Source organism: Branchiostoma lanceolatum, chromosome 1, assembly GCF_035083965.1.
Source record: "Branchiostoma lanceolatum isolate klBraLanc5 chromosome 1, klBraLanc5.hap2, whole genome shotgun sequence".
In the NCBI taxonomy this organism is placed as follows: domain Eukaryota; kingdom Metazoa; phylum Chordata; class Leptocardii; order Amphioxiformes; family Branchiostomatidae; genus Branchiostoma; species Branchiostoma lanceolatum.
Genome location: NC_089722.1, coordinates 20,466,263 through 20,491,829, shown reverse-complemented (window position 1 = coordinate 20,491,829; position 25,567 = coordinate 20,466,263). Strand labels below are relative to the sequence as shown.

At 41.5% G+C, this 25,567-nt stretch overlaps 1 protein-coding gene across 1 annotated transcript; it reads left to right on the top strand.

Annotated features, from left to right (window-relative positions):
- Window position 1: 1 nt before the first annotated feature.
- On the top strand, window positions 2-14,789 carry LOC136440317 (nucleolar and coiled-body phosphoprotein 1-like). Its single transcript, XM_066436284.1, has 5 exons — window positions 2-195; window positions 5,304-6,114; window positions 7,255-8,508; window positions 8,637-8,669; window positions 8,945-14,789. The coding sequence occupies exons 1-5, from the start codon at window positions 55-57 to the stop codon at window positions 8,986-8,988; spliced, it is 2,283 nt and encodes a 760-aa protein (XP_066292381.1). The 5' UTR covers window positions 2-54; the 3' UTR covers window positions 8,989-14,789.
- The last annotated feature ends 10,778 nt before the right edge of the window (window positions 14,790-25,567 follow it).

Genomic DNA, 25,567 nt, shown 5'->3' with positions numbered 1-25,567 from the left:
GCATGCGCCGAAGCCAAATAACAAGAGTAACTATGGCGCTCCTGTCTTTGGAAAATGGACATGAATTCAGTGGGAAAAGGCCCTAAAGAAAGGCATATAGCGTTTATGTTAGCTGATGCACTTCGACAAGAAGATGCAGAGAAGTTCCTAGAAGTTTACGACACTGTTATTCCTCAGGAAATGCCCCTTGATGAGGTAAGAAGCGGTGGGTTTCGCCGGCCCTCTACCGGCCGGAGCATCCACCTGACAGTGCAAAATTCTTGACATTGCGATCGTTGCGGCACGCTTTCCGTCGTAGTTTTCCGTCGTTTGACACTAAAAATCTCTTCTTCTCTGTAACATTGTCTCAGAGTTTCTCGCACACACATAGTGGAAGAGATATGTGGCGAGGAAAGCGTTCATTTTGTGTGTAGAAAGATGCGCCACATGTGTGAGTGGGAGGTACGATCCTCCATGGCGTTTTCACGTCAGACCAAAGTCGAACGATTTCTCGTCATGATTCACCATCACATCATGATGGGCGCTGCGGGAAAAAAAAATACCGGCTAGGCCTCAACCTCTCAGACAGGTCAAGTTGTGGGGGTTAGAGGGTCTAGATTTTGAGGTGGAAGAGTAGTCGGAGGTGTCCGTTCGTGAAGGTTCCAGAAACTCTTTAGATTTGGCCAGATATACAGCATAACAGGTCACAGCGTGGGCTGACTCGAATCGTGAAGGCATATGAATTTATTTTACAAATCGTCCGCAGTTGAGTGCACTCTTTATGTGCTGCTTGTGCCGCCGCATATGATTATAATCTATCTGATATTCCTCCCGCTTTGCTGGTAAATTTATGATACTTGTGGTGATGTGTTTTGTGTTTGTTGATATACATCTTCCAAATTTGGTTTTGAAGTGTATATACTTTGTTGTGTCAACATGTGGTTGGTGACTAGGAACATGGTTTTGGTTGAGGTTTTCATCTGTGCGTGCTGGAAGTAGAAAATATAAAATTGTGAAGTTTGACAGTTCAGTTCTTTGGACATGAACCTAGATTGAGAATCTGAGATATATGTGTATTCATTTGCCCGAAAACAACAAAATTTGCCTCATGGAATAACACAACAGATACAGCGTATGCTGTTTTGATTTAGCCTGACCAAGAAGGTTTTAAAAATCAAATTTAACGCTTAGTTCTAGCGGCCCTTCCACTGGCCCTGGCAGCAAGAGATTATGCAACACAGGCTAGTTTTCAGTCATTTGAAACAAAATTGTTACAAAGTATCTAAACGCAGGCTCGTAAAATTCTGTATCAAAATGAATTCGTAGGCATGCCATATTTGGCCATTTATTGGCCATTATTTAAGGGCTAAAGCTGTTTAGGTACTCAACTGTTACAACAAATGAGCTCTAATATTTAACATGATGGCCAGTTTGACTCTCTGGCCTTAGCATCTTGATTCCCCCTTGATTTGGCCTTTTGGGCATAAAGATTTATCTTGATCTGTAGCAATGCCATCACGCCCACGCTTAGAATTCAAAATCACATGTACAGCCATCGTGATCGAGTTAAACAATATTACAAATGGGATGTTTCTTTCTTTGTCAATCTTTGATTCAATTGACTAAAACTTAGTAATTGATTTTGTAGTCATAATGATATAGTCTGTTCGTGTTAGGAAATTGCATCTTTACTGCAGTGTAGGTTGTTCCGTTCAGGTGCTCCATCATTAAATGAATGTTCAGGTGCTCCATACATGAAGGTTTTCTATTTTTAAAACATTTTTGGACACATTTATATCAGCTGTTTGATGATATATGATGATATCAGCTGACAAGTCAATCATGACAGTTATGGAACTCATGCTTAACTGTTTTTGATTATGTATATAAGGTAATATAAAAGTAAACTGTGACTTCATTTATAAAATGCCAAAATAAAATTACTGCATAGATTTTGCAGTAGTTGGTATCAAACACATGAAGAGAAGCATTCAACAAGGGTAGACTCTGTGTGGTACAGATATGAACACTGTAATTTTTGTATGCATATAGATACATGTAACATTATTCCCTTAGGGTGCTATGTCACATAGTATGTGTTTGATGAAACATCCGAGTGCACACCTTTGATATCTTTGTAGAACTGACAAAAAGTTATGAACTTTGATGTGAAAAGGACCTTTCCACAATGTCTCTAAGTATTCAGAAAAATTTTGAATAGCAAGTGTAATAGACAAAAATTAGAACCACTCTATTGCTGTATGTATAATGTACACATGTTAAATGAGCCATTATGATTTTGTAATAAGTCATGGGGGTTGTAACATTTACATGTGCATTCTTCATACATGCACAGACATAGAAGAATTCTGTTGTACACCCTTCCCAGACCTTAGCTTGCATTCAGGATGTTCTATCTGTATAATATCTGTCATGAATGTGTATTATGAGGGATTTAATTTATTTAGGTTGTCAACATCACAATGGCTGAATATTAGTCTTCTGTCTAGACTTAAGAAGGATGAATATTGCAAGATAAAATCATCATCAATGAGAGGAGATTTTATTATTTCCGTAAGTACTTTCAGCTCACGATGATAGCTTGATATGAAACATCTTTGGTAAAAGACAGGATTTCTAAAGTGTAAGCTGACATGAGGTTCTTCAATCAAATTCTCTCAATGCAAGGACCGCCTTGTTTAATATCAGGGCTCGAAACTCATCTGGGGGAATCGGTAGCCTGTATTTACACAAGCTCTCGGCCGGAGGTTACTGACCCCCACATGGCGGTTACAGGACCGGCTGGCCACTAGGAGCGCGATTCGTCAGGCTAAGGGAATCGGTACGTGCACCTAACCCAAAAATGTAGGTGCAGGGAAAAAATGTTGGCTATCTGCAGTATCTGCTTTATATCATGCTGTGCACCCAAAAAATTTTCTGTGCACCTAAATTTCTAGGTTAAGTGCACCGGTACACTCATTTATTGCCAAAGATAAATCTGAAGGCTCAAGCCCTGTTCCTTCTTCATACCCTGGCCCAAACCTGCCGCCCCCTGCTGGCTTGCTGTAGCTGCAAAGGTCAACTGACAGCCAAATTACTTTGCAGTGCCTCAATCGACGATTGCATCAGCACAGCAACCCGCTGCTCTAAAAATTTCAATGGCCGATTATTGCGCGGCTCACTTTTAGTCTGAATTCATAGGTGGTTGTTTGAAGGCCAGCAAAGCTGTATGACTGTAGAAGTCTTAGCGTTGTCTGATGGATAGATACAGTAAATCTTGAAACGTTCGCAGTGGTTATTATTTTCGCAGTTTTCACGGTGACCTCCTCACCGTGTCACCACCCCGCTAATATGATTGAGTTTCCATTGATGACTACAGCACTGCGCTTACTGTAAACTGAAAACCTGCCTTCCCTGCCCAGAAGTCCACTGTTTTCTGCTGCTGCAGTAGTAGTAGTAGTAGAAACATCCTGCAGTCACAATCAGTCTTCCTTCCCTGCCTACTGCAAAAATAAAACTGCAGTGGAGCTACCACAGTAAATGCATTTAAAGACGGAAAATACACCACATCTTCAACCTGTTTCTCTTTTTCAGATGAAATAGAGCCTAACTGGAACTAGCCCTAAGTATGTTGCATTGTGAGCAACACTCTTGAGTATCAAACCAATTTCTGTTGTTTGTGAAAATGTTGAATTTGTGGCACATCTGGTACATGTACCAGGGTATTATAGATGATGAGCATGTCAGGAGGTAGGCGCGGTTTCTTGATTTGTTGCTTTAGGGTGATTAATGGCTGCTGGAAGATCTCAAATAGAATTGAGTTCAAGTGGCTTAAGTGGAGATTGTCAAGTTCCTGTATATCTAATACCATTAAAACCGTACATCACAACCCACCACCTACATGTAGTTGGATATAATGAATTAAAACGTAACAGGACCCCCAAATTGCAACTTGATTGCTCAAACATGGGACAAGAAAGATTTGTTTGGTTAGTATTTATTTCCCTTTCCAGAGGAATCATTTATTCGGTACGTGTTCATATTTTCCTATAAATGACACATTTACGTGATACTTGGCAGGGTCATAAGCATTAGTTCAACTGCCATGTAACTACAAGTTGCCAATTGTACTAGTCCTGTAACAATTGTTGTGCAATAACCTGACAGCATATACTAGTAGTAGCTAGGTTTGAAAAATTTCCACCAACCCACATTCTAAAACTGACTTTTGATATTAAGCATATTAAGCGTTATTTTCTGATACTTAGATGTCAAGAAAATGCTGCATACCTGTGCACTATAGTGTCTTTACATACATAACCCAGGTATTTAGATGCACCTATGCCCCCAGTGGTATGAATAAGGTGCACAGCTCCAATTTTGGACGCACAAAAGTTTATATGCACCCAGTATTTGGAGCCCTGGAAAAGCATGGTCAGATGTAAATTTGCCAACGGATACATGTATGTATCTGTCATGTTGTCTTGCAGTGATCTGAAGCATCTCTTGCATCTAAGCTCAATATACAGTTGCAAAGACATTTAGTGTTGAACTTGAAAAAGACAGCACATAACATAAATGTCATGTTCCTGTGAGACTTACAGTAACTCTCAGCTCAGCAAAGTGAAATAGAATTAAGGTTAGCCCTTTGTGAGCCTTTCAAACATTCTGCTCTGGTGCCAAACAGTGATCAGTTGAAAAAGTCATTAAATCTTTACAGCCTAATGCATAAAGTCATTATCTGAGTAGTCAAATTCTAATGCCTTTTTGTGGACTTGTGGGTGTTTCCTGTATTGTATTGTTAAATTCAAGTACAGTGCTGTATTACCCAAAAGATGGAACAGTGGAGTGGGCAAAACTTTCAATATTTCAGTTGAGAAAGTCAAACCTTGTAGGTTAAGCATATTAGAATACATTAACATTAGCACGTGCTAGATTACATAGTATGATTTACAACACGTACACCTCTAAGTGGAATTATCAAAAAGATTTTTTCCTCAGTATTAATTATGTAAGGATTTACTAAGAATTTGATGCAGTCTATGGACAAGCACAAGTATACTGTATACAGCATGCGCAGACTTGTTAACTACATTTGTATTTACTTACAGAGGTGCTTCAGTATATTGCATTGAAATGTAGCTTGTACAGATCTGTCCTGTATTTGATTTTTCACCTCGTTCTTCTCACAGCTAAGGAGTGACTCTTGTTCTCTGTTTTTTCTCCTGTTTTCCTCCCAGCTTTCCTGGTGTGGTGTTTGCAGTGTTGAGTTTGGCGGGGGTGTGGGTGCACATCTTTACATGCCACCGTTCTGTCTTCACTAGGTAGATCACATCAAGGAACGTGCACGAGAGTTGTCCGAACTCCCCGAGGAATACTTTCAGCAGGAATTCAGGCTTGTCAAACAATCCCTGTCCTCGTCGGGTGGCGATCAGCCCGGAGCTGGTCAGTCTGGGGGCGGTCAGTCGGCTGACCTTCCTGAGGAATATTACCAACGCAAGTGTCGCCTCCAAAAACGTCCGCGCCCAGGTTGTAGCTCAGTGTCAACAGCAAGTAACAATACGGATAACCAGGGCCAGGGGGGCACAGGGACTTGTGGCCAAGCCCTGAAGCATGCAAAGATCAGTGTCCTAGAAAAGATAGCAAAGACAACATCCGTGCTCGCAGCTCTTGAGTCAGCTACCACAGAGTTAACGGTGATCCAAGAAGGCGGGTGTGGCGCCGACGACCAAGAGAAGGAAGAAAAAGAGTCATCCGCTGCTCCTAAATACCCCGTATCCACACGCGCTACACTTCCATCCCTATCGCAGCTGTACAAAACGGCAGAGAAACTGAAAGCTTCAAGTGAGCAGCTAAGGAAAATGTGGGAAAACAGGGAAAGCGAGAAACCACCGTTCGGATACCCTCCCGATGCTACCAGTATTACAAAATCTGCAATGACCCTCTTGAATAAAGGAGAGACTAAGGAAGGAGATGGTTCACTTGATGCAATCCCGACTACCGGGCTAGAACGCCGGGGTTCCCTGGACAGTGGAAAGGACGATGATAGGCAGTACGAGTCTAGTGGCAGCAGAAGAAGCAGTGTTTCGCAAGGCGGTCGCAAAAAGAAGAAAAAGAAGAAGAAGGCTAATAAAAGTGAGTCCCTTCGTGTGGCAGCTAAATTTCAGGAACGTTGTGTCATGATAATGTCCAACTTCTTAACCCAAAGGCCATGGTCATGGTTGAGGATGTGCATGTACTTGTCTTGACCTCTCACCTTTGCACTCTGTCATGAGGATTTATTATACTGTTCCAGCCTTCAGTCTTCTAGTTTGGTCTTTCAGACAACCTCAAGCCTAAAATTACTGGCATATTTGTTTCATGTACTTGTATTTTGAAACAACTGGTACCCTAAAAGGTTTCTTTCAGAATAATTCATGTTTGTTGATTTTTAAGCATTGTATGTATTTTTTGGGGGCCTGGTTGAAAAAGATTATGGCTGTCCTCCATACTTTGCCTGGTGTTCTTCACCATTAAAAAAAAAGTTGATTATTTTAAGAAAATGTTTACATATTGATAGAATGTGTTAAAGAGGCTCTTTAATGCACAATAGTGAGTCATTAGTGACAATACCAATGGTTTTCGACTGCTTCAGTCTCCACCAGTAACTTGCAAAGCGCAGTTCAGAAAACAACTGGTTAGTTATGGGGAGCCTTATATAATTAACTAATGTACTACTTCATCCATAGGTTTTAACAGTTTGTGACTGTGAAGAAGGCTAACCACTGGATTAACATGTTGCTGCATCAATTATTCAATGGGTATTTCTGACGATTAACATAGTTTTCTATACACAACCAATGAATTAGTACTTAGCTGACGTTTCGGGTACTGTCTGTCACCTTCCTTGGAGCAATACTGACCAAAACTTTGGTTACATGTTACTTTGGTTGGCACGGCTGTCTCCAGGACCCGTGCATTCGTCTCGGGATGGAAATTTGCTTCTTGGAACGAAAAAAAATTCACTCTTTCCGTCCCATATTCTGAACTTAATGACTTGAAATTGATGAAAAGGTATCTTTGTAAGCTTAAAATGACTAATTTAACAATGAAAATTCAAAACATCGGCTCCCAAACTATGAGTGGGACGGAAAAAATTCAAAGCTGGAGACAGCCCTACATGTAGGTATACACTTTGCAAAGAACTATATTAACCAGCAGTAATTTACCACCCTAATGAACCTACACCCAGATGTATTTCTTGTGTTCTAACAGTTCACTCCTCTGTTCCTCCAGGTGGAAAGCAACAGTCTGTGGGTGCCTTAAAGTCTGCCTCATCAGAATGTTCTATAGACAGTGATAGTGGGACCATAAACAGTCAAGATGGGGCTAGCTCCAACTCGGTCGACAGTGGTAAGAGCAATGCTTCTAATCCCGAAAAGAAGGAAACGGATCCCATCGTTATAGAAAAAGCACAAAATCCAGAAAACACAGAAAAATTAACTCTTACTAGTAACGGACTATCAAAGGATATGGTCAAGGGGAATGCCGCGAGAATCGGAAACGAGCTCGCGAGCACACAGCAGCAAAATTCTACAGAAATTCCTCTCACTCCGGGAACTATGCAAGAAGGTACGAAATCTGTAGGACAGCCCACGTCGAGTCCTTGGGGAGGAGGAATGACCTACGCTAGCAAACTGAAAGCAGGGCTTGAAAAATTTCGAGAAGGGGATCCTAACATGAACAACAAAGACTCCATGGATGGAGAGGAGAGTGGGAACATTGTCTTGCCAGAGGGGAGCAGTGGAGAAGTGATTGTGCCAAACGGATTACCGGTGGTGGAAATATGTCCAAAGGAAGAGGAGCCTGTGGTGACCATGCCTCAGGACGTAGGGGGGGCGTACGATAATGCCAAAAGCCAGGAGCGAGAAGGGTACCCCCATCTAAGTGCTGCCAATCTGGAGAAGAATGTTTCGCAGAACAAAGGGACTGGAAAGGTCGACCCTGCAGAAGGCAAGGGTCCCGCTACGGCGGGGCCCTCTGAAGCCTATGCAAGGAAGGTGTGCACTCGTGCCACCCCCGCGGGAGCCGTCTCGTGTTCGGAGGAGTGCAAGACTCTCGGGAAGGAGGAGACTTCCCTCCAGGCCATCCTTCTCAACTTTGAAAACAGTCCATTTCAGTTCCTCTTGCCGTCGGAGGTGTTTGATGGACCCAACGCAGACAGTGCAATTCAAGGTAGTAATCGATCGGAGAACATGCCAGCTGGAGGCCAGGGTGACGTGGGCAAGCTCCATGTCAGGGTGAGCAGGGATTTCTCCCTCACTCCCCCCGAGGTCCCCCAGTACGAGTTTGGACTGGGAAATACTGTCTTGCCAGGTAGTATAGGTGTAGTAATGATGGACAATGCTGCTGTAAAAAATGTAGACATGACCAAAGGGAATTACTCACACAAAGAGGACCCTGGGGTACACACGGAGAGGCCCCCCGTTCCTTCTGTACCGGAGGAAATAACATACAACTTTCAGGAGGCTGCCAACTACTTGTACAGAGGTAAGGGAGGCTTTGAGTCATCAGTCCTGTCATTTCTGTTTTGCAGTTGTTGAATGTTTTAGAAGATTTACATGGTGTTCTGGAGGTATGAATTCTCATGTGCTAACTATTCCTATTTTGTATCCTAGAATGGGAACAAACCTTTAAGCAGTGTCAAGAAGGTTAGTATCCTTTTTTTGTTGAGATTAGAATATGTAAATCCTCATAAAAGTTGACAATTTACCACTTAAAAGGACAGTAAGCTAATGTACATGTTTAACTTACAGATAATTGACCAAACTTATTTAGATCCAAACCTGTACCTAAACCCTTGCAGTGTTCATGTAATACAGTATGATACATAAAGATCTCTTTACACATGTATCTCCTTGCAAGCCTTGCCACGATTTATGTTTTTTTATTTGTTAAATCAAAACTCCCACGCTTGTTTTCCCAGATCCAACAAAAGTGCAGTACTACAAGAGTGGGCTTTCAGCGTAGCCACGGTGACAGAAGGAGATGGTCTGCGCTTCAAAATTTGCCATTCAAAGCATTGCGATCTCCGTCGGAAGAGACCCATGGAGGGAACGAGTGTTACAGGGACATATTTCTGGGTGACTGTAAGTCACGTTCACAGTCAGCACCGCCACACATGGATGTGGTAACTCATAGATTCCCAAATACAGCTGACTTCATTCACTAGACGCCAACAATGAATCAGGAAAGATCACGGCTCTTTTCCATCTAAGACTAAGGAGATGCTGTACCCCAACCAAGCTGGACGACCCGTCCGCAGTAGATAGTTCAACATTTAAGTGTAACTGACAAACAGCCCTCCGTGCATCCGCCAATGAGAAGACTGGAGGGAAATCTTGGACAACAACACTACATGTACCATATGCATGAGCCTGCTAGTACAAAATGTTCCACCGCTTCAGAATTGAAATTTGAAGAGAGAAAAAGGCTGACTTGCGAGGAACTTGGATCCAGTATAACCATTTTATGACAAGTTACCGCAGAATCACAGTGGCTATGGAGAGGAAAACTGATTTAATCATCCAGCGCTTAGAAGGTGTACCAGTAACTACAGCCTTTCTTGATTTTTGCTCTAAGGTAAAGGGACGTATCCTTATTAGAACCTGCCAATTGAAAGGGTTTTATAGTGGTATCATAGGATTTTCTGTCAGCTGTGTTCAACAAAGGTTCTGCCATGCAATCTAACAGGCAGATGTAAGTGCTTTCTTGTGCAAAGGAACTACCATGTAAGTTTTAACTACAGATTTTGCAGTACTAGTCATAACAGATAGGGGGAGCTTTTGTACTCTTAAATCATAACACTATACGGAAATGCTGTTGGTGTGAGTTGATGTCTTGTACAGGTAGCTTTGAGCATTATTTCAATCTGGACGCAGTTTGAACATCACAAACCAAAGTTGGGCTTGTACCCATAATGTACATTGTAAGTAAATAGTATTCAGCTAAAGCTGTCTTTGCAGAAGGTTAAGTTTTGTATCTAAATCTCTGGAAAAAAAAGGAAAACAAAAATGTGCTGTAAAACAGTGGTAGGAATGATGATATGTTTCAAACATGACAAATATCTAAAGTTTTATGCAGCTATAAGAAGAATTTTTGTAAGTAACTGTACATATTTGTTCAAAGTTTAGGAAAAGTGTTGACTGTTTTGAGCCCTTATAATATTTCATAACTCGAGAAACTCCAACAAAATAAAAGTCATCAGGCATTTGCCTAGATAAATGAGTACAGACATGCTGATTGGGCCATAGTGTGAAAAAGGATGGTATGCATTTCACTATTAGTCCATTTCTCTTTGCAATTTTTGAGCAATTAAGCACACAGTAGTAGTACTGTACATTGTACGTACCATCCACGATACGATCCACTGTCAACATTTTCATACGATATTTGTGTTCAGCATTGTACTAGTTAAGCGTAATATTGTAATTTGTCATTCTTCCGCGGTAATTATTGTAAGTATGGAAAGTATACTGATTTCGCATCATTTCAAGGGTTGAGGAAAAAAAGTATACTGGTGCCATGTGAAAGAAATCAACTGTTTACCTCTAATTATCAACCTTGTCCCTTCTATGGGCTCACTCTTGCACCAATGTTTTAATGATCAAAACTTGTATCAGTAGAATGGAGATGAAAAAAAATCCTACCCTAGGTTATTTGCAACAGGCCCTTCCCATCAAAACGTAGACAACCAAAATGAAAACAGAAATACAAAAATTTGATGGACATGCAGCCACTCTCATTGGGCAAGCCACTAATTACTATTTTTTAATTGGTTGAACCAGCTAAATGCGTTAGACAGTCAATATCAGTCTGTGACTGTAAAGGTATCGGCATCAGACTAGACAACCCACAATTCACTCAATTTGTCTAGCACTGTTGGCGCTTTGAGTTTGGGAAATTTTGTCTTCCCCCTTAAAGAACGTTTTCAACTAGTGTGTTTGTAAACAGGTTGATGGGCATTTTACCTGAGAAAATGTAATGAAAAATGAATGTGTTGTTTCTTACAGAAATGTAGTGCACCAAAAAGCCCTTCAAATATCTGCTGTAAAACTGTTGATAACATTTTACCGGATTAAGGATATAAAGGTACATGAAATTTGGCAGGATTTTTTTTCTGCATGGCAAAAGGGGGCACAAAAACCGACTCCACATTTTACTGAATTTTTAATGCTAGTTGCATGCTTTTTTTAGCTGGAACCTCTCAGATAGTATACCCTTAGATACTCCACCATGCAAAGGGATAGCTCCTTGTATATATAAAAAAGGCCAACAAGCATTCCTCATAGCACAGCAGACTAATACTAGAGTAGATTGAAATAGCTACCTGGTACCACTGACAATGTTTGTCAATGGGAACAAGACTACAGATGTAAGGGGAGGGATAACATGAGCTGGAATCTAAATATTTCACCATCATTTTGAAGTGCTTTACAATGCACTTGATCACTCAGCCCCACACGTCTTTCAAAAAACAATGGGGTCAAAATCGGGCAAGAGTTGGAAAGTCAAATGTGAAAATCTTTCATTAGTACTTTTTGTTCATGATGAAACTTTTCTTCAAGTAAAATGTCCTTGATGCATTTCAGTTCGGCCAAAATCTCCCCCCCCCCCAAAAAAAACCCCACTAGATATACTGACCAAATTGTTTGTCAGGGCCGTAATCGTATACACATCAATTTAGTCCATACCAAACCAAAAGAGTTTAAAATCAGCATTAAGTCATGTTTGTTGTCAGATCATTTGAGCTATGTCTTATGAAGATTTGTCTTGACCCCCCCCCCTTTCCCCGTAATGTTAATAATGCTGCTTGCTCATGTGGCCAGAGGGTCAATGTTATATTACATTTGATGAATAGGTATGAAAGAATATTTCGATTTCCAATATAAACTGATATGTTGATACCACCAAATATTTACCTTGGCAAGTGCTGATATTAATGAGATTTGAACTTTGCTTCATACATCGTCTCAGTATGTGTAAGATTTTGTTGTAAGAAATTGTAACCTTAAGCGGGTAGCTCACTGTACTGTGCCAAATTGCGTCAACTTTACCAATTTTTGCCAATTTTCCCTTGCGGTAACACTGACATGCGATACATTTACATATGAAGCCCAGATGAGCCAAACAAAATGGCCACAATTTCAGTTCTCAGTTTCGAAGCAAGTTAACTTTGTTGGAAGTCAGTGTTAAAAAATCCACTGAATTAGAAAGAAGTGCAATGATTAAACATTCATTGATAAGAGATTTGCATTGATAAATGGATGTTTTTGCATCCATTTGCGCCATTTTCCAATTACAAATTTCATGAAAAATTTTTAGAACTCTGAATTGCAGGTGATTAATTGTGCTAGTCTGCTCCACTTATTTGGCGAGGTCCCATGAGATACCCGCTTTAGGACTTGTAAGTGTATACGTTAGCTGTTATGGCCTTAGTGCTGACTAGTTTATATGTCAATGTGATGCATAACTGATCAAATAGACTTTATATATAAGTTAAGCAATTTGTAACTGAACTATGGAAAAAGCCAAGACTTTCAGCTTGTTGCAAGGAAAGGAGATTTAAGATAACTTCCGTGTTACGTTTATGTACATATTTAAGGATGTTTTTGATGCGGTGCAATACATGATTATATATTGTGTCTCCCGGTATGTAGATGTACCCCCTTTGTCAATATGAGAATTATGTTGAGCCTGGTTATTATTCAGCAAGTTGTATAATCTGTGGCAAAGACAGTGTAGTTAGCAACTAAGTGTGGGTTGAATCCATGATATGGTTTGTCAAAGTTTCTTCCTGTATTCAAGGTCCAACAACAAACAAGTGTTCTGTAACAACCTATCAGCTCTTCTACCACAGGGCAGTGTTTAAGTTTAAGATGTGGGTTGTGTAGATCATATGATATTGTGTCAAACCATCCAGTCCTAGTTGGACTTTGTGTTCAACACTGTATCTAAGGGGAAAGAATCTGAATGCGACAAAAACTTTGTTCAGTTGAAATGCTTTAGTATTGGAAAAGTGTTTTCTGGCCCGAGAATATTTTGATTCACAATTTAGTCTTAGTTGTTCAAATCAAGTACAAATGCAAAAAAAGACTGTGGGAAATTCATTTTACATGCTCAAAATGTGTAGTCGCTATTTTTTAGACACAAAAAAAGATCTTTAACAAGTACACACAAAAAAGTTGAGATCTGTCCAGTACAGAAAACGAGGTGAAAATTCCAATGATTCAGCCATCATTTTACTCCATATGTAGAACATTCACAGCACATTGTTTAGTTTGCATTGATAATGTCATCTGCTACCGATAGTACATGTACTTCATACTATGTACCAAACTATGGTGCAAAAGCAACCTGCTTTTCTATCAGACCAGATTACAGTTACCTTAGAACTCTGTTATAAATACCGGTACATAAGAAATATGGCTGTGGAGGATCCATTGAAATCTGTGATGAAAATGAGGTGACTATAATTCAACATGACATGACATTTGCTCTTTGTGCATGTAGCTACGAATTCTCTTGTTCAGGTATTTTGTGTGGTAAATTGCTGCATCGATTGGTACTTGGTAGGACTGAACTATAGCTTTTACACGACCATTGTCACAAGAACATGTAGTGTGGTAGAGCTGAAAGAATTGCATGGCAAGCTTACTGATTTTGATGCTGCAAACAGGAATTTTGCCCCATGCAAAGATGTATCTTAGGGTCATCCCAAAATACTTCTTTCTTTCTTTTTGGTAATTTTATTGATTTTCGTTGTGTAGGTTATATGATTCCAAATTTGTATGAGTTAGATATCTGTTTTCTGTTATGTTTTGTTGATCCGTTGCTAGGTCTTTCTTGTGTAAATGTTTTAAAGAATATAGGCTGTACATTTGCCAACCCAAAAGAAACACATACTTCTGTCTTTTGTTGTTTTGATAGCATGCATGGTTCCAGCAATTTGGATCAAACTGTCAAATGGATGTCAACTCCCAAAATTGTTTTTTTTTACAACTTGTAGCATTTGCATGTTTTTCTACATTGCACCAACAACGAATGATATGTTTTATACGAAATGTAAATCTTCATACAGACAATGTTTAGAACCTGTAAACTAACGCTTTTTTGTATCCAAACTCTGAATTCTGTAGGGACTTGTTCCTACTTCATCTAGCCTGAGCAATTTCTATACTAATTGAATGAAGGAACAAAGAAACTATGTTGTCTTCTCTATTCTGTTTCATGTATGGTTGCTATGGAAATTCCCTAGTAACATTATTGTATAAAGGGGTAATTAAACAAAGATAGTGTTTCCAAAAATACCAATAGTTGTTACATTTCACCTGTTTTCATTGACTAGAATTTGCGCCACAAGCCATGGGGAAGACAGCTTTATGCCAATGTAAAGCAATTACATCAAGGCAAATGAATTGGTAAAGTTGTCCCTTGTTACCATGCATGTTAACTTTGATTTCTAGTTGCCTGTTTAAGCTGTGTTTGAATACATGTAAAACATCCACACTTTCGTCCGCACAGTCAACTTCTGTTATCTCGTATGTTTGTATACCTGACAAATAAGTACAAGTAGGTGTATTGTAACGGCTGACATCACATTGAATGTATGGTACCATGGGCTTGATGCTGTACAAAGTTGTGAGCTCTGTCTGTAAATAGACACACTGGTCTCTCATGTTGTATGTACCACCTTGTTTCGGTCCCCACCCATCCATGCACTTTGGAAGCCTTTTGTTGCTCAATGCAATAAAGATAGTTTCGCAACAGCACAGTCTGGTGATGTTGGTTGGTGTACGTGGGTTTTATTCCAATTCAAAAGCTTTTGGTAAGGACTAGTCTTGGTCATTCGAAAATTTTGATAAGTCCAAATACTTAAGCATGATTAAAATGTTCTAGTCAGCCATCCGTTACCGCGGGGAGGGGACAGAAACCCCCGGACAGCTGGAGTTTGCGTTATACAGAATACAAATACTTGTGTTGGAAATTGTAGCTAAACTTTGATACAGAAGGACTTCTACCAACACAGATGAACTTTCAAGTGAAATAAAAAGCTTTTGTTGTTGTGCAATGGCATGGTAGTGTGGGTATTCTAGTGGAAACGAGATTGAGGGGTCACAGGTTTCATTCCTGGCTAGATGTCGTGTCATTGGCAAAGGCGCTTAACAAAGCTTTCCATACGCCACCCAGGTGTAAAAATGGGTACCTGACTTCGGTTGGGGAGGTAAAAGGCAATGGGAGGAGAGGGATGTCATGCCCTAAACACAGTAGACGCTGCTGCCTCCAGAAAAAGGCTACCATGTATGTGACTACCTTTACCAAACGCTTTTGTAGTCGTTCTACTTCATAAATATGTTGTGATAAAAGGTGTACTCGTGGTGTTGAATGTAATAAAATACACTGTGAAGTGTGAACCTGGGAATGATACAAAATGAAATAGAACATGATCATTCTCCAATTTTCATTATTATCTCACAATAACCAGAATGTTTGGAACATAATTGTTCTCTAATTTCCAGTATTACCTTGCAATATCCAGAATGAATTGAAAATGATGGCTGTCCAATTCCCAATATCATCTCACAATATCTGGGAGAGATGAAACATGAACATAATTGTTAAAAGATTTTCATAACCATCCTAGCTATACATGGAACACATTATTCTCCAATTTTCAGTCTTATTTCACATTATAAGGAATGGATAGAACACAATTGTTTTCCAATCTTTTAATTATCATGTCACAATATCAAGGATTATGGTTGAGCTCCAGTTTACATCAAACGTGTATAAATCCGAAAGACAGAATGGGAGGACGTCATGCTGCAGTTCTGACCAGACCTGACAGATGTCTCGCGTAAACTGCCATCAGCATTGTTGTAATGTTCAGCACCGAGAATAGGTGTGTTTGCATGTGCGCATGTGGTTGCTGTTCAGCACCAAGGACAGGTGGGTATGTGAATGATGTTAAGCACTCAGGTCAATTGTGTTTGTATGCGGATGGTGTTCAGAACCAAGGACAGGTGTGATTATATGTGGATGGTATTCAGAACCAAGGACAGGTGTGTTTGTGTTTGTGTGTATGTGGGTGGTGTTCAGCACCAAGGACAGGTGCGTTTGTAAGTGTGTAGGTGGATGGTGTTCAGCACCAAGGACAGGCGGGTATGTGGAGCACGGAGGAAAGGTGTTTTTGCTAATGCGTGTGTGAATTGTGTTCAGCACCAAGGACAGGTGTGTTGCTATTGTGTGTGTGTGGGTGTGTGAATGGTACTCAGCACCAAAAATAGGCCTGTGTATGTGTTTGTGGTCGGTGTTCAGCACCAAGGACAGGACCAATTATTTGATATCAGTATGGTTTTCAATGTTCTTTAAAAAGAATGGCATTTTCCCAGGTAACAATATTTGTAGTAACAGAATAAGTTATGAACTCTACCATGTGTACCTCAAACACGCCATGTCACACTCGCCATTTAGGGCAATCAAAAAAACAGCAACTATGATTGGAAATGAAACGTTACAATGGTCCCTATTAGAGCACTCAGTTTCACAGCTTGGGACGACAAGACTCCTAACTAGCGCTGACAAGCACTTTACACGCCTCCATTGTTAATTGTCGACGCCCATGGGGCTAATTACGATGTAATAAGAGGCAGAGTTCTGGAAATAAACTTTAAGTCGAGTCATTTGTCTTCCGTCGCATAGTCGGTCAAGTGTAATGATAAACGTGCACGGAGTTAGGCAAGATTGGTATCACAGTCGACGCTATATCAATATTGATAGTTCGTACGAATCGTCCCCTCCGATGCAAAGGAATTGTTTTATCAGCATGTATGTGAAAATCATCTCCAATTGTACGCCCTTTTCAACATTAATGATATTTCTCAGGGTGTATAGCCCGGGATAATACCCTTCAAGGATGTGGGTCACATTTCTTCTTTTTTTCATTTCATTTCATACATTTGTATTTCAGGGTACAGATTACAATCCAACAGAATGGAAATCCCGATCAAAGTCTCTAGGTCTAAAGACAAAAATTAAAGCTTTTCAAAATTTAGGTCTCATTGGATTGATTTGAAATTTTTGGATGTTTGACACTGTCCATTCAAACATCCAAAAATCATTGGACACCCATTCCTAGAATCCTGAATGGAGTCCCTGTCTAGCCTTCAATCGGGAGAGTCTGCCGGCAGAAATAGATCTCAGCCCCTACCCTGACATTTACGTGAGCCCTTCTTTGCATTAGGGCCTTGGCACAGACCGAACTCTAAATCGAATTACTAGTACTTTTCCAATCGCATTTCCTTCTCAACGGCATCTGCGTCATAGCGGTCTTGGCCAAGTTCCATTCGGTTTTGAAGTCTTTCACGAACAGCTTATGCGAGTAAATTTTTACATGGGTTTTTGGAATGGCTATGGATCAAAACAAATTGGCAATGTGAAGACAACCTCTTTTCGTTAGATGCACATACCCCATCATCGACTCTTCTATTAGGACTGTGGTAATAATACAGCGTATGCCCACCGGTTCACAAGAATCCAAGCCGTTCTCATTAAGAACTTTCAGCCCATTTCATTAGTCTCTACCGGACTAACCGCGTCGGCTATAGAGAGAACAGTTGCCGGGGGACTTTGGTCATGGAGGATAACATTCCCATCCGCAGTTACCAGGGTTGCAATATTGGACCCTATCTCCATAGCCGACCCCCTTCATACAGTTGACTCTATTTGGCCAATTTCTACTATTTTCCCAGCGACCCGCAGAGGCTGGTAGAGTCTACCATTTCATCCTGTGAAACGAAGGTGTGTGAGCGTATGTACGTGCCATGGATGTACAAAGACGAGTTCGTTATGATTCACAGCAGTGTATTCTCGCTGCTATCTGATCCGTGTGATGTTGAAGGATGAGGTTCTGCTGCAGTTGGCGCCTTTGTGTGTGATATCGATGAACCACGCTGTGAAATATAATTAGTCTGTCTCAACTGCCATCAGTTGACCATTCCCTGCGTACTTCAGCGTAATTGCTCATTACAAGCAAACGCACGAAATGTGCGGCGACACAATGCCATCCTCCGCTCCTCTCCTCCCACCACCAAAAATAGAATAATTGGTCCCCTGTTGTGTTTCAAGTGTGCAACTCTTTTCTTTATGCTATACAATTTGTTGTCATAAAGTGTTTAAAGTGTGCAATCCATTTTCTACGCTATACAATTTGTTGTCATCAAGTGTTTAAAGTGTGCAATCCTGTTCTACGCTATACAATTTGTTGTCATCAAAGACTAACACCAACGGCGTCTGCAGTAGACTCGAATGGTCCGTATAAACTGCCAAGCGTCAGTATTAAGATTACTTTCCCTCGTTGGGCCATGTTGATTTGAATATATGGATGACATCCTCTGGGGACCCCAAAACTGATGCGAGCGTGCGAATAAAATAAGTTTTGAAAACAAAACGGTTGCCTTCATTATTATGAAATCTACGTGGTCAGGAAGGTTGAACAAAACTAAAACCCCAGACCCAGAGTATGGTATACCGAATGATACATTCTTCATTTTTGTTCTTTCACATCGTCTTTGACTTTGGAATTGACTTTGGCATTCTACGACATTAGTATCCGTTTTCAGAAATATTTTGCAATCTGCAATATATATTTCCTCATTTCGTAGATGCTTTGTATGTACGATTTACGATATGGCCGAAAATATTGGGGGGAAACTGATGCCTACCTACTGATGTTATATTCTTCAGGACGGCAACCGAAAACACACATTTGTTTCCCAAAGCCTAATACTTACTAATAGTAACGGCGTCTTCACTAGTCTCCAATGGTCTATATGAACAGCAGTGCGCCAGTGCTAAGATCAGCTCGCCCCACGTTCTCTCATTAGCCATATGAAGGTGGAATCACTCCCAATGTTGTTCGAAATACCACCTCCAAACTTGATCAGCCGGGGGACTCAATTTTCACCACTGGTCTACGTGATACCGTAAACGCAGAAGTATTCGCGGGGATTCAATTTTTGCTGTAGGGAGAAAGTGGATCTCGAGTGTTCGCGGTGGTTTTGAGTTTGAAACGATAGTAGCGCTACAGTCACACAATGGAACGGCTTTTCGAGGTGCTTTTAAGTTCGCGGTTAAGAGTTCACCGCGAAAACCGCGAACTTAAAACCATCGCGAACATTTCTGCATTTACAGTACATCTCCGAACTTGATAAGGGGGGGAGGACTCAATTTTCACCACCGGTTTGCGTGATATCCGCCTGAGAGGCCCCTGAGACCACGCCGATTGGCTGATACTAAACTCAATATGTTTTTCTGATATATTGTACGGTACTTACGTTTCATACACCTCAGATGCGGATGGAAGTAGTTTAGAATAGACCAAATGTCTGTCCTGTTTCGGGTGGTGTGAGGTGTTACCTCATTAGAATACATAATCATAAGTAAAAGTAAGCTCAGTCGAACCAGTTTAGCTAAATGCCCAATCGAACAGTTGAGCTACTCGTTTCACTGGTCGTGACAGACGCTATGTACAGTATTTACAGGTTCATTGGGAGATCCTCCTAGAGTATTTCAATTAACCTCTACCAGGCTCTGCGGATCGCTGGAAATTGTCCAAATGGGGTACATAGTATGCTAAGGGAGTCGGCTACGGAGATAGGGACAATAGATGACCGACGCGAAACATTATCTAACTATTCACTCTATTTTGCCAATTTCTCCTTTTTTGCCAGCGATCCCAGGAGCCTGATAGGGGCTATATTTCGACTTCAACAATGAATATTGGTTAACATCCCGCTCTAAGGGCTGTGCAAGTCGGGTGAGCGACAACAGTCGGGATTCGAACTCCCGACCTCACGGTCCAGAGGCAGGGTCACTAATCACTGGACTACGCGCGCTACTTTAGAATATCACCTTAATATCACATTTTGCAGAATCTGGTTAGCTTCTTCTTCTTGGCGTCCTACTCAAATGTTACATACACAGTCGGACGCAAGCAGAATTATTTATGGACAGTTGCACTTTGAAGGTTGTATGATAAGCAGCACTGCCTCGGATAGACCATCCCAAAGACTGTCAGCCACCAACTTACTATCATCAAGCTTCCAGGCGTCGGCCTCTCCGGGGTTCACAGATAATTCTACCGTTTTTTCAAGACAGTGTCCTTTTATAGGGAAATCAACACTAAACATGCATGGCCATTGATAGCGTCGGATGGCAGAGTGCAAGTCGGATGAGTGACAACAGCGCCGGGATTCGAACTCACGATCTCGCGGTCCAGAGTCAGCGTCACGAATGGCAGAGTGGCTAGGTTATGCTAGGGTCACATTTCCTAACCGGAATCCGGCCGGGCTGTTTGCGGAAACGAAAAATCAAAGTGTATGTCAATAAATTTGCACAAGCTATGCTCTTAAATAATTTTGGGTACGTTTTGTGTTTTTGTTGTCTTTTATATCATACTTTTCGTTCCCAAAGACTGCCCGGCCGGGCCCCGGATTTGAAATGTGACCCTAGCATTAGCGGACACGTGCAGGAGCTCGAGAAGTCACGGGTTCGATTCCCTGCTAGATGTTGTGTCCTTCGGAAAGGCACTTAACACGATTTTCCTCATTCCACCAAGGTGTAAAAGTTGGTACCTGACTTCGGTTGGGGAGATATAGGGCCAATACTGTGGATTGACACAGTTTGGATTAACACACTGTATTAACAATCCACTCACTGCCTTTACGGCCTAAAAAAAAGCTATAGGACTACCTTTACCTTTTGTACTATTAAGATGTGGATTTCTTCACATGTTAGAAATAAGAACAGCATATTACGTGTCGAGCATGGAATTTGTACAAATTCATTGTGCCGGTTTACACAGGTTTTCGGGGTCGACTCGGAATTGTGAGTGAAGAGCTTTGGGCTGCTCAAGCGGAGTTTTCTTACTAGAAAACGCTACTTGAGAGGCCTAGGGGTCTCCTTGCACAGTCATGAGTCAAGGCCAAGTCGACTCAAAAACGCATGTCTAAATCGGGCCATCGATTCATGTATGACGCACGAATATGACGCCAATGATTTAAAATGTGACGCATGCCCCGCCCACCTGAACAATACTCCACTTTCATATCACCCTCTACTACTATCCAGTATCCTCAGAGTTCTTTCGAGTGTCTGATTTGATAGGTGCGTTGTACACTGTTCTTCGTCCACCCACTGTATAAACGTGCGGAGTAAAGGGACTGTAGGGAACGTACTGAGTGCTAGGCGGTACACCGGCGGTATCAGCTGGGGAAGGAAGACTGGCGGCCAGCTCCCTCGGAGTGCGTTTCTCCTCTTCTAGTTCTACACACCCCGCCCACTGCATGGTCACAAGACTGGCAGACAAAGTTGGGGCATGATCCCAGGATTACCTCCGACACGAGCCAGACAGAAGAGGTCATTTAAAGGTGGGAAGTGCGGCTGATCTGATTGTCCAAATCACCTACACAAACCGCGTAAGTTGACGCCAAAAATTCAGCCTTGATAGGATCTTGTCGGATTTTTCCTCATCATCCCATTCCGCAGGGTACGGGGGAGTGACATTAACCGGGCGCGTTTAGTACGTATGCGCTAACTCAGACCACAGACGAGATCATGAAGAGATCAGTGAGTGACAGCGGAGCGCGGCTGGAACCTGGAACCGACCGGCCCAGCAACTCCCCTCCCCCGAGCCCCTCCCGAACTCAGCTCCCGGAGATGCTGCTGCAGCGAGCGGGCTGCCTGGAGGACCCTCCCGTGGACAAGGGAGGCAAGCTACGCAGTGGAAATTCTCGGAGCGTTAGTGTGACGGGCTCCAGCCATCGGTTGAGTCCTGTCTCGCCGTTCTCCCGCGACTGCCAGGCCCGGAGCTGCCCGAACTCGCCTCTGCTCAGAGTTAGGTCCGTGGACAGCACCTTACTCCCTCCCACCGACATCAAAGGCATGGTATCCTTCGAACGGGAGCTCTCCGACCAAATGGCGCGGACAAGACTGGAAGAGCCACAGGAATATGACCCTGAGAAAGGGGGACAAGGGAACAAGTCACCTGTTCGTATTGTCCTACCTAAGGTTCAATGACTGCAATGATGAGGGACTTGTTCTCGTAATTTGACCGTAAGATGATAATCATTGTCATTACTATTCTCATGGGCGTGAGGGACGTGGATATAATTCACAAATAAGGACGATCTGCTATGTGATGTGTTGTTATTGCCATCATTACTGGTCGCCTTGGTGACACGGCAGACGGATTTCCATGGTGTTTACATGTTGTTCCGGCGACGGACGTACGGAACATTTTGAGCCACGCCGGGTATGGAGCTTATTATATGTATGGTGAACGTGGATGTGGCTTTATATGCAGTGTTCGTGTGCGGTTTCTCCTCCAACTCCACAACACTGGTCACGGACAATCATGTTTTATGAATAATAGATACACCGGGATGACTAGAAATGTTATGGGGTCATTCAGGACAAAAGCATACCCTGTCACTTCAGTCCTAATGTATAAAAACACGGATGTAATATTTTTTCTGTATTTGATGAATTCCAAGGCTAGCGGGCCTCGTCTGAATTCAAATGTTCAGTGCAGTTGCAACGGGATTCGTGTTTTGTCATTCGCTGACACTGTCAATAGGTGAATTGTGGCTTGGTGAAAATATGATGTAATGATGATATGATGTATATGGTTGCAGTGCAGGTGCTCAAAAGGGTCACATAGGGTGAATAATTTCAACGTTGTCACCAATTTCGAGTTGTAGTGAAAATTGAATTGCATGCAGTGTTGACTTCATTTCATTTTCTGTGTATACGATATAAAAGGACGTGTCGAGCATAATATGTCAGTTCCTACAAATTCAATTATCTTTACAATGTACCCACCAAAGATGGAGGGCATAGCCCTGTTTTTGTTTGAAAGGTTAAGTGATTGAGAAATTAATTTCTAATCCAACCGCAGATCAGACAACCTCTGTATATATATATATATATGCAAGGCTCGTGTCTCCTACCTGTACCACTATACACTACAAAGCGCCAAGACAGTTATTGAAATCTTCTCTTGTTGTAATCATTTCTATTATCTGTCTTTTGTCGTAATCATTTCTTGTTACCTGGCAATGGGAACTAGCACAACTGGATCTACAGCTAAATTTGATATCTTATATCTAGATCTTGAGTCGCTAAGGGGCGGGCCAGACAACTGAACCTAAAACGAAAATGAGATACATACATAGAGTAAGAGTCGCCAAAGGGAAAGTCCGACCATTAACGAGTGCTTATTGATGCTGGGATGTTGTGTTGTGTAATAAGGCGGGGGCCGAACTGAGTAGTTGTTTTTAGCCTCCAACCCCTTCCTATGGGGTTATAGGTGGTAGAATGCAGCAAAGATAGGGTGAATTGGCCAGGAGAGGCAGGCAACTGAAGGGTATCATTTTCCCTTTCGCGAGTAGACTGTAATGGCCAAACTCTCTTGGCAAATACTCCATAGTCAGCATAGTCTGGTAGAGTAGTTGGTTGGTGGTCGTAGAGGGGATGGGGTTGAATCGTGTTATTTTATTTTAGTATTATAGACCACAAAAACGGCATTAACCTCTGTATATTATCTTAACCCTTCTAAATCTGTAAGGCTAACATGCAGAGAAGGGGTCAAGTCCTAATACATATACACTTAACGTTATACGTATTACAACTAACATTTTATACGTAGCAAGTTAGCAACCTTAAAAAAGTGTAGCGCTTGAATACACATTGGGCAACAATATCTAGTATTCCTATACTGGCCCCTCTTATCAAAAACACAGAGCCAGAGAGAGATAAGAGCATAGGTAGAGATGATCACTATCAGAAGCTCGACTTCCCAACAAACAATATCCAACTATTAGATATGCGATAATGGTTATAAGATGATCTTGTTAATCCGGATATGCGTCCTCAGGATACCGCCTTTAAGCACTTAGTGACAAATTAAAGTGGACAATTTAGAAAGTTGTCTTTTTTCCAAATAGTAACGTTTTCTCCTATGGTATTCAGAGTTACTGACGGGGAGTTGAATAAGTGTTTATCATACTGTTCATGTATGTATGTATGTATGTTCGTGTTTGATACATATGTATCCATCGGACTTGGAGACACAGTATATGATTTTTTCTCGTACAGAAACCTATACTTTACCTATCCTACCCGAATGCACGTGCTCGGATGCCAAATTGGAGTTCGATTATTTTGTTTCTTTCATGCGTTCTCCTTATCAGTGACCTGTGGGTTCAGACGTAACTAATGGTGGACGGGCTACAATGCTTCCTAAATCTGCCCTCTGGCGAACAAATGAGATAGAGGGCGCTATCTTATTTTTTCACTAGTTAGAGAATTCTTATATCTGTCTAATACTTTCGACTTAAAAACTATAAGTGAAAAAAATTATATATATTGTTATTATGTACTATCATCAAAATGGCATGCATAAAGTACTAATACGTATACAGTTTTTTTTCAATTATTACACTTTCTGACCTAAATTTCTTTTTTAAAAGAACTAAATACATGTGTTTTATCTAAAAAAAATCAGGCCTGGGATAAAAATTGTTTTCTTTTTCCGTACTTGTTTGTTAACCGTGCAATGAACATTACATGGAAATTGAATTTGATTTTATTAGCATACTCATGCCCTATGGCTAATTGCATACGACGGTATTTTCTCTGCATACCAGCTGATGATGACAGATGTGTGTTTTGTGGTTCTATCCGGGAGGTTGATTGAAAACCTGCTCATCCGAATTGCGTAACTCTAGTGTGAGAAACGTGTAATTTCCTCACGTCCTAACGAGTTTGCATCACACGCTGTTTGTTCCCTGGAATTCTCCCCGCAGTTTCTGCTCCAGTGCTCGTATTACATCCCTTTTCCACTCGAAGCTGCGACCGCACTGCGACCGCTGAACGACCAAAGATCTGACAGATCACTCAGCGAATTTCATAGATAAAGGACACATTTTCTCACGCTTTGTGTTGTCTTTAAAATCATTCCTTTACATCTTGCATCATATTCTAATTATAAAATTAAGGTTCACACAAAGTCCATTTTGGTCGCTGTACGGTCGGTCAGGGATCACCGCCTGATGGAAAAGGGCCTTATCGAGACGAAGCCATAGACTGATCGGCGGTGCGGTGAACATAACTAACAGCCCAACCTTGTAGTCACCTTCATGACTCGAGCCAAATCCCAGCAGACCGGCTGTACCCGGCTGATAAGCACCCACAGTGCTATCCAAGCATGAATGATGAGCTGTCGGGGCACGCAGATGTTTTGTCCCAGTTTCCAGCACAGGCCCGCAACACATATTTTATTGGTTTAATAGTGGTCTTCGTAATCTCTGCATTCCGCGAAGGAAAGTATTTTCGTACCGGGGATTTTTGTTGCACTCGAAGCAATTTCTAAACGTTTCAGTTCAGAGTTTAAAGCTTAAAAGATATGATATCGTATATAGGCTTATTGGACTCCATTCCCACATGCAAGTAACCGGCGGTGAATACTAAAAGAGACCAAGAAAGAGCA